Source organism: Arabidopsis lyrata (assembly GCF_000004255.2).
Source record: "Arabidopsis lyrata subsp. lyrata unplaced genomic scaffold ARALYscaffold_3, whole genome shotgun sequence".
NCBI classification, from domain to species: Eukaryota; Viridiplantae; Streptophyta; class Magnoliopsida; order Brassicales; family Brassicaceae; genus Arabidopsis; species Arabidopsis lyrata.
Genome location: NW_003302553.1, coordinates 21,931,732 through 21,941,546, shown reverse-complemented (window position 1 = coordinate 21,941,546; position 9,815 = coordinate 21,931,732). Strand labels below are relative to the sequence as shown.

At 33.4% G+C, this 9,815-nt stretch overlaps 1 protein-coding gene across 2 annotated transcripts; it reads right to left on the bottom strand.

Annotated features, from left to right (window-relative positions):
- Window positions 1-6,278: 6,278 nt before the first annotated feature.
- Window positions 6,279-9,462, bottom strand: LOC9320116 (calcium-dependent protein kinase 6). 2 transcript variants are annotated; one of them, XM_021032213.1, is made up of 8 exons: window positions 9,341-9,462; window positions 8,223-9,033; window positions 7,832-7,975; window positions 7,595-7,747; window positions 7,398-7,513; window positions 7,137-7,304; window positions 6,828-7,052; window positions 6,279-6,744 (listed from the first exon to the last, which is right to left on the bottom strand). In XM_021032213.1, exons 2-8 carry the CDS (start codon window positions 8,968-8,970, stop codon window positions 6,634-6,636), a joined length of 1,665 nt encoding a protein of 554 aa, XP_020887872.1. In that variant the 5' UTR covers window positions 8,971-9,033; window positions 9,341-9,462; the 3' UTR covers window positions 6,279-6,633. The 2 variants fall into 2 exon arrangements, with proteins under 2 accessions (XP_020887872.1, XP_020887871.1); XM_021032212.1 differs by having other exon boundaries at window positions 8,223-9,030.
- Between the last annotated feature and the right edge of the window lie 353 nt (window positions 9,463-9,815).

The following is a 9,815-nucleotide window of genomic DNA, read 5'->3' as shown; positions in this document are numbered from 1 at the left end:
TTTGTTTTTGGTTTTGGTTTGTTTTTTTTTTTTTTTTTCTGACCAAATACAGTAATATTAATTTAAGTATTCTATACAAACTTTTTGTATCTAACTAACTATTACTAATGACATAAATTAAATCCAAAACACTTTATCTTCTAAATTTACACACTTTTAAAACTGTTATATCTTTTCCACCAAAAATATGTTCATATATACCATAAATTTTATTTTTATTAAACTCAATAGATTCAAATGAAATCAAATACAATATCTTATTTCTCTAACTTTATAAAATTGGAAATGGCATAATTTGAATACAAGTAACTGATCTATTGGAAATTTTTAAAATCTATTTTAGTAAAATGAAATTGATATATACAACTATATTGAGTTTTATACATTTAAATATATACAAGTATATTGAGTTTTATACATCTAAATTAATAAAAAATTGTATTATGTCAAATAAAATATTATAATTAATAATTAATAAAATAATCAAATAATATTTATGTCCGCGGTGTACCGCGGGTTAACATCTAGTTTATACTAGATGGTAGGAGGCCGCCTAACTCAAAACCCTAATCTTCTACGTGTGTTACATGTATTGTTTAGTTTTGTTTTATTTTTAATCTTTGAAATGGGAGGATGTGTATTTTTTAGTAACGACTGATTTTAAGGATGTATTTAAAATACTTTTGCTAGTGTTGATATAGTTTTCATATAAAAACTAGGTACAGCACGAGTAAATTATTACTTAGTTTAAATAATTTATATATATTTATTAGAATATATACATTTCATTAATTTATTAAAAAATATTTAATACAATTGAAGACTACAAGGTCTCTAACCATAAGAGTTAATTAAACCAAATAAACATATTTTGTGTAATAGGCCCAATGACTCATCTACAAATTTTAAAATTTTTGAAAATAAACAAAAAATTGAAATCAACTTTTTAGTCGGTTAGTAAACCGACGGCAAGTTCCTTTGTAAAAAATTTAAAGTCAGTTTACTAAGTGACTTTCATTATTTGACATTATCGAAAGTGTTTTATTTTGTAGTGATAGTAGATTTAAATTAAAAATATATATAGTTAAGAAAAATTGTGGGTTTGCCACCTAAACATAAAAATCTCTCTTTTAATATAGAAGATATTCGGAATATTAATTATACAATATTTTTGTAAAGCGCATAAATTAAATTTTATCACAAAAGGAATAGAATATGACAATCTAATTTTATTCAAACACAAAACACGATGATTTGATAAGTTCTCTGTTTTTTTTTTTTTGCTAAGAATGTAGAAGATATCATTTAGAATAAAAGTTGGGCTTTTGCAAAAATGCCCATTCTTTAAAACTTTATAAAAAATGCTCTTAAAAATATAAGATTTACCCAAATATGTATGTAACATTATTAAAACATACACAAACTACGGAGGGGTTATTGGTTCATGGATTTATATAGAATTAGAAATCCAAACAAAAATCATTTGTTATTCAATCATTGATTTTAAAATCCTAATTAAATTCATGTGTTATTGGTTCTATGATTTATAAATACTAGTTAAAATCATATGTTATTCGTTTAGTCATTTGTTTTTGGATTTGAGAATCCAAATTATGTTTTAAATAGAATTGAATGGAATTGAAAGAGAAAAATAGAAGGATTCAAATCCATGGGTAAACACATGTTATTTCAAAATCCATATATCTTGATTTCATAATTAATAGAAATTTTCAAATTCTATATAGATTTACAAATTAATAAACCAATAACACCCCCTACATTTCTATGTATCTAAAATCTTATAAATACTTTATAAATACCTTATAAATGTATTTTAAATATCTTTAAAAACCTTTAAAATATCTTGTAAAACCTTTGAAAAACCTTAAAAATCCTTTAAAATAACTTGTAAAACCTTTAAAAACACCTTATAAAACCTTATAAATACTTGGATCGAGTCTTCAAGTAGTAGTTACAATCCATAAGTACCTTATAAACCTAATAAAACTTTATAAAAATTTCATATTTAAAAAGGGCATTTTTAAAAATGGGCATCTAAAAAGGGCATTTTTGAAAAGTGGCACACCAAAAGGGGCATTTTTAACAATTTCCCATAAAAGTTTAGGTTTTACATGTTGATAAGTTCTCTCATGTTGATTGTTGGGACTCAGTTTCTTTTGTTGTATTCCGGCTGTGGGACGACGTTCAATTGTAACATTTACGACGTTCCATAGACGACAACATGGTTAGGAAAAGATAAAAAAATTCCCGAAAACTTTACGACATGAAAATGTGCATAAAGGAAGAAATATATTAGAGATGATAATGTGGTTTACACATTTGATTTTGGTTTAGTGAACCGGTTTGTACCGGATAGTTTATAATCGTGTATATAAATACTTTGTACATCATATTTTACACTTAACATAAACAATTATAATTTCCATATTATTCTCTCGAGCTTATCGTCGTCTTCTTCATGAGAGCTTTAGTTTCTGTTCAACATCAATTCTCAAATTCTTTTAATATGGTATCAGAGCCATCGAGCTCATCTTCCGCTTGATTCTGCCATAGCAGAGCCCAATCGTATATTTTACCGATTGATTTCCTCTTGCGATGGTTTCTCTGAAGAAATTTATGCGTCAATCGATTGGATCCACTGCTTCAACAATTTCAGCTCAGAAAGCTATTCCGGTGAAGTCAAATCCGGTGATTCTGGCTTCGCGTAGCTCCGTTAATGCAGATTCTCCGGTTTCAGTCCATACGCCTTCCTTCAATGAATTAGTTATGCGAAAATCGACTCGATCCACCGTTTCGACAGATTCGAGTCCGATTTCTCCTCCAGTTGTTGTCAATCAGGCCTCTGGAGCATCGCGCGCTGTCACATCTGCGGGATCTCTGGATCTAGTGCAATCGCGTTCGTTCATTCAACCGGATCGATTCTGGATATCTCTCGGTTGTTCCACCGATCGTTCTACAGCTGCTTCGATGGTGATTTCTCACAAGGTTGGGCGTTCCGCTGGTAAAGCAAGCTTGTATGCTTGGAACTCTTTCATTTCTGAAGATTTTTCTTCGGATCTAATGCGATCAACTTCTGTGATTGTGAATGATCTCATGACCGATTTTGAGATAGATTTAGATATGTTGTTTCCTGGTTTGGTTGAGCTTATTGCTTCAACGGGAATGATTCTTGTCAATGACAAGATATTTGGAGACCATTCATGGTTGGATTTGAAGGTAGAGCTTATGCTGCTCTACGGATATCTTCCACGGCCACCTGAGAGTTATTTCACCTTTTGTTCCTCCCACAGATTCACTGACTTGGTCTGTAGTTGGATTATGCTCTTAGAATCTCTGGCTTGTGATGTAGATTTCATAATGTTGATGAACTTAGGAGGATTGCAAGTGATAGCTCCTCTTGATAATGGTTCATTTAGTGACTTCTATACCATTGGAGATGCTGCATCGGTTCAGCATTTAAACCTCTATTTTTGTTTAATCACTCTTGTCAAGAAACATGCTTATGCAACAGTTGATTTCGGGATGAAGTATAGCAAGATGATTGCTGGTTTCAAGGATCCACACATTTGGAGTGATGTGGTGTGTGATCTGTCTTCCTTTCTGCGTATAAGACATGGACTACAGGAGCTTGGTAGACTGCTTCAGGAGACGGAGATAGTGTCTGAACAAAGCTTTATCTTGTTGAAGAAATTTCTGCAAATTATTGTTCAATGTTGCAGAAGAAAGATTTTTGGTCATAAGACGCTGCTGAATCAATGTTTGCGTCAGTTGTTTCTGCAGATACAAAGCAGAGACTATGGCTTATTTGAATGTATACTTGTGGCTATTTCTGATCGTTTTGGCTTGGTAACTGCAATCGTTTATGGTTCATTGCCAAGACCCCCGGAAGATCTTTATGATGTCAATTTAAGGCTCTTCCAATTCATTAGGTGTTATTCATGTCCAAGATGTAAGGGATTACATCTTGAGGGGGAGTATTAGAGATGATAATGTGGTTTACACATTTGATTTTGGTTTAGTGAACCAGTTTGTACCGGATAGTTTATAATCGTGTATATAAATACTTTGTACATCATATTTTACACTTAACAGAAACAATTATAATTTTCATATTATTCTCTCGAGCTTATCGTCGTCTTCTTCATGAGAGCTTTAGTTTCTGTTCAACATCAATTCTCAAATTCTTCTAATAAAATAAAAACGCATTTAGTTTTTAGGTGTGCTTAAAAATATGATTTTTGAGATAGAAAAAACCCTTTAAGATTAGCGGTTGGAAGGTCTCCGGAAAGTGGATGCAGCTGGGCAAATTTGATCATAACCAAATGTTTTTTTTTAGAAATAAATGAAAGAGAGTTTAATAATAATCTTTTTATTTGGGAATATTGCAAAATCTACCACATTTTAACAACTGGCATTCAAAATCTACCACAATCTCAAAAAGCTTTCAAAATCTACCATATTTCAATAGCACATGTGGAATGCTGGACCAAAATACCCCTAATTGGGACAGAGTCTGTGTCAGGGACAGAGTCTGTGTCAGAGACAGAGACTGTTTTGTCTGGCGTTTCCAAAGAAGGAGCAGGTCTGCAATAAATGCTGCACGGTTATTTAAATAATATGTTATATCAGGGACAAATTCATATCTAATGAGTAATATAATTAGATCATGGACAAATTCAGATCGAATGGGTGATATAATTAGATCGAGGACAAGTTCAGATCGAATGGATAATAGAATTAGATCGGGGACAAGTTCATATCGAATGAGTAATAGAATTAGATCGGGGACAAGTTCATATCGAATTCAGATGGAATGGGTAATAGAATTAGATCGGAGACAAGTTCAGATCGAATGAGTAAGAGAATCAGATCGAATATGTTATATCGGGGACAAGTTCAGATCGAATGAGTAAGAGAATTAGATCGGGGACAAATTCAGATCGAATGGGTAATAGATATAGATCAAGGACAAGTTCAGACCGAATGGGTAATAGAATTAGATCGGAAACAAGTTCTGATCGAATGAGTAATAGAATTAGATCGGGAACAAGCTCTGATCGAATGAGTAATAGAATTAGATCGGGGACAAGTTCATATCGAATGAGTAATAGAATGAGTAATAGTACTCGAGGACAACTGGATATTTTTGTTATTTTGCAATAGAAGGAAAAAAAATCAATAATCAGGGTAGGTGAAGACAATAATGCTCAACTAATCTGTGGACCAAAATAGATGGTGAAAAATCTAAATAAAATTCGAAACCCTTAAATGAGAACAATTGGTGGACAAGATGTGGAATTCATGATAATAGAGCAAGATGATGAAATCGGGGACAAGATCTAGACGCAACAGAGAATTTCCAATCGGGGACAAGAGATATAATGTTTCTTAGTTAAAGTGCACGTGTTTCGAGGGAGAGAGATAAATAGAGAAGCTAATGTTGTAGGGAAGATAAATAGGGAAGAAAGATAAATAGGGAGGAGAAATAATTAGGGAGGAAAGATAAAAAGGAAGATAAAAAGGGAAGGCAAAATAGTAACTTTACATCAAAATGTGGTATGAGTTAAAAGAAGGGAAAAAATGTGGTAGATTTTGAAAGAAATTGGGAATAAGTAATAGATTTTGTAGTTTTTCCTTTTTATTTTTTGTTTGTTTAATTTCTGATGTTTCTAACGATTTTTAAAACAAATAAAATAAAAAGATTGTTATTAAACTCGCAGAATAATTACGAAACCCCTTAATTAAGGGGGAAAAAAAAACTTGCAGGATAACAAAGCGAATGTTGACCAATCTATTTCACCATTTTTTCCAAAAGCTAATAAAAGGTGACATAAATAACTCAATGCATGTGGTGTGAAAAGTATACATATACGATACAAAAATATCAATAAGTGGGGAGCACATGGTTTCCCTGTCATGTTCCAATCTACCACATTGGGACCAATGTATGATTGATTGTTTCAAACAACCTTAAGTTTGGTTCCAAGACATCACTTTGATTACATGATTGAGACCTCTTAGCGATCATCATATTCCACAATCCACATTTTACACCATTTACATACATAAATAAATATACATGTATTATGTGTATAACATATATATACTCATGTGTTCCTATACATGTATATGTTTATGTAATTACTCTATTGGAAGATGTAACTAGAGAAAGTGATTAGTGAACATCAACTTGTAACAACAACAAAAAGGTAGAAGATTGTTACACACTTATATACTTGTACTCTATTGGAAGATGATTGATCTTTCAAAAACCCAAGAAGGGTCAAAAGCTTTCAACGATGGAGATGAAATAAAGCTCACCAAATTTTAAGAATTGTTACAAACAAACAAACAAAACAGAGAGAAAATGGAAATAATCTTCACAGCTACTGATGAAACAGAACGAAACACTTTTTTTTTTGTTCTTGCACTATTTTTTACTCATACAGTAGTTTTTCACATTTTAGACTCAAACCTTGAATTAGCTGGTTCACTGCAGCTATGAATCTGGTTTCTCTTCCTCCTCTGTGATTAAAGATTGCAAATGTTTATTCCATGGAAACATTTGCAGCCTCACCCAGCAAACAGTTTAAAGACGCTGTGTGTATGTGCCTACACATCTCTCATGCTGATGTTTAGACTATTTTTCATTGTTCTTCTTCCGACACCAGCATTTCCCTTTTGCATCATCGCAACAAATTCTTCGTAATCAATTCGTCCATCCTGTAAGAAACAAAAATCGAAACTTTATCAGCAAACACCAATGGTGAAGGAATGGAAGAATCATGTCAAGAGGCAAAGCTTACGTTGTCTTGATCTACTTCTTTGATTACGTCTTCAAGAAAAACATCGGTCATCCCATGTTCAATGCACGACTGTTGCAGCTCGTCAATGGTGATGTAACCACTTCCATCTTTGTCAAAGTATTGAAATGCAGAGACAAGATGCTCTTCTCTCTCTAGTTTATTCAGATGGATCGTCGCTGCAATAAACTCACTGTAATCTATTGTACCGCTGTTGTCCACATCAGCCTAAGATACAACACAAAATATGGTTATTGTCCTTTATATAGCGAAATGAAATAGTGTATATTTCTCAAATGAATTCATTTTTACCGCTTCCATTAGATCTCGGATCTCGGTGTCTTTCAAGGTTGAACCATATCTTCTCAAGCCAGCTTTGAGTTCATCAAAAGTGATTGCACCGCTGTTATCTGTATCCATTGCCTCAAACATTGCTCTTAAACCCGCAATCTCTTCTTCTGAGAGGCTTTCAGCTATCACCTGATCATTCCATAACAAGTAATATGAGTAAACATATCTCAAAACGAATGTGATGCAGAGACATTAGAAGATAGAGTATAACTACAAACTGACCTTTAAAGCCATCTTCTTTAATTTATTCATTGCCGAAAACTGTTTGAGACGAGACAAAACAGCCGGGTCAAGTGCTCTATCCGGTGCAACTCCGTTCTCGCAGATCCATGGATGACCTGAAAAAAAAAGAGATATAAGAGATTTAGTTGTGTGGTAGCCAAATATAACCATTTATTTAAGTGTAAATGATTACGTACGCAAGACTTCATGAGCAGTCAAACGTTCAGAGGGACTGGAGCATAACATCTTCCGGATCAGATCTTTAGCACTGTCGGATATGACAGGCCACGGGTCTGACTCAAAGTCGATATATCCCTTCAACACAGCATCAAATATTCCTTGCTGTGTTTCTGATTCCAAAAACACAAAACCAAACTTCAGGAAATCTATGGCGCTAAAAGAACATTTAAGTGGCTATATGCCATCACACATACCTGCCCAAAAAGGCGGGACACCACTTAGTAAAATGTAGAGTATAACACCAGCAGTCCACACATCAGCTTCTGGACCATAATGTTTAAGAAGAACCTCAGGAGCAACATAGTAAGGACTGCCAACAACATCCTTGAATATTTGGCCTGAAATTAGAGTAAGACTAAACATTATACAAAGTTGCAGCATTTACAATACCATACTCATTTGATCAATAAAAAGTCATAGTAATGTATACCACAAATAACATCATGATACTTCAATAAGAGAAACTCGCAACTAAAGCAAAACGAGAAGACAAACCTATTGTTGTACTAACGAATACTTTACAACCAAATCAGGTTCTACGATTTTCCTAAGATGCTTTCGACACTAAACTAGAGACCACATTACCTGGTTTGAAGAAAACAGAGAGACCAAAATCAATGGCCTTAAGAGAGAAATCATCATCCTTATTAACCAACAAGAAATTCTCAGGCTTTAAGTCTCTATGCATAACACCAAGCGAATGACACGACTCAACAACACCGACAATGATCTTGGTCAACTCAGCAGCTTTCCTCTCGCTGTAATGCCCTCTATGAATAATCCTATCAAACAACTCACCACCAGCACAAAGCTCCATCACAATGTGAACATACAAAGGATCCTCATAAGCTCCTTTAATCGTAACAATGTTCTTGTGACCAGCTAAATGATGCATTATCTGAATCTCCCTCCTAACATCTTCAACATCTTCTTTAGATATTAATTTCCTCTTGGATATAGACTTACAAGCATAATCATTACCTGTAGCAACCTCAGTACACAAATACGTTGTACCGAATTGTCCTTGTCCTAACTTACGACTCAACGTGTAAAGATCACGAATGTTAGGAGTCTTGTGACCAAGAACATAGTAAGCTTGATTGTCAACGTTACGTCGCATAATGGGTTCTCTAACAGGAATCACAAGAGCTGGATTGTTCTTGTTGTTGTTGTTGTTGTCCTGTTTGTGAGCTTCTTTGGAGAAATCTTGTTCTGTGGTCGGAGAATGAACAGAGGAAGAAACAGTAGTGGTGGATTTGGAATTCTCCTCGGGCCTACTATTATTGCCCTCGTAGATTTTGTCCTTAAAAGAACCACGACATGAATTGCCCATGAAACAACTCTCTCTATTTCACAACCTTTTTCACTTTCTTCTTCTCCTCATCCAACGAAACTGCTTGATGAAGAAACATACACAAACAAAAAAAAACAAGAATCAGAACAGAGAAGCAAAAATGTATCAAACTTTGGAACGAAATCACAGAACCCACATCAGATCAAGCTTCAAAAATCATTATGTTTCCGTAATTTAATCAAGATTAAAGAAAAAAAAGACAAGAGCTCCTGAAAAGTCGTAGCTTTAAATGTTCATCGATCATTTTTATTACCAATATTATAGATCGCACAAAAGAATCAAAGACACAACAATAAATGAAGAATCAACTGGTAATAAAAGAAACATGAGAAAACAGAGGATCTAGTACCGGAATATAGCAGAACAGCGAGAAGACGATGAAATGGAATTAGGATTAAGATTAATATTTCTGGGAGACGAAGAAAGAAATGGGAAAAACTCAAAAAAAGGATAATTATTCGTCGATAGTTTTTGTAAGTCAATAACAAAAGAAAAAATGGTTTCTTTTTTTTTTTTTTTTTAAATGGTTTCTTTCTTTAGTTTAGTTTAGTTTAGTTTTGTTTTGTTTAATAGAAAGATATATCTACGTGTGTGTTGCTGTTTCTGGTTGGGTAATTGGATTCGTTGAATCATTAGAGTGTTAAAAAGATTTATTCTTTTGTGGATTTGTGAAATGATGAAGGAGAGAGGATGGTGCAGAGAAGAAAGGTCTTACGCGGTTTCGTCTCACCTTCTTCTTCATTCGTTAATTGCTCGTTTAATTAGTATTTGATTAATCATATCTTCTTTTACTGGTGTAATGATACTTAATGCAAGTAGGAAGA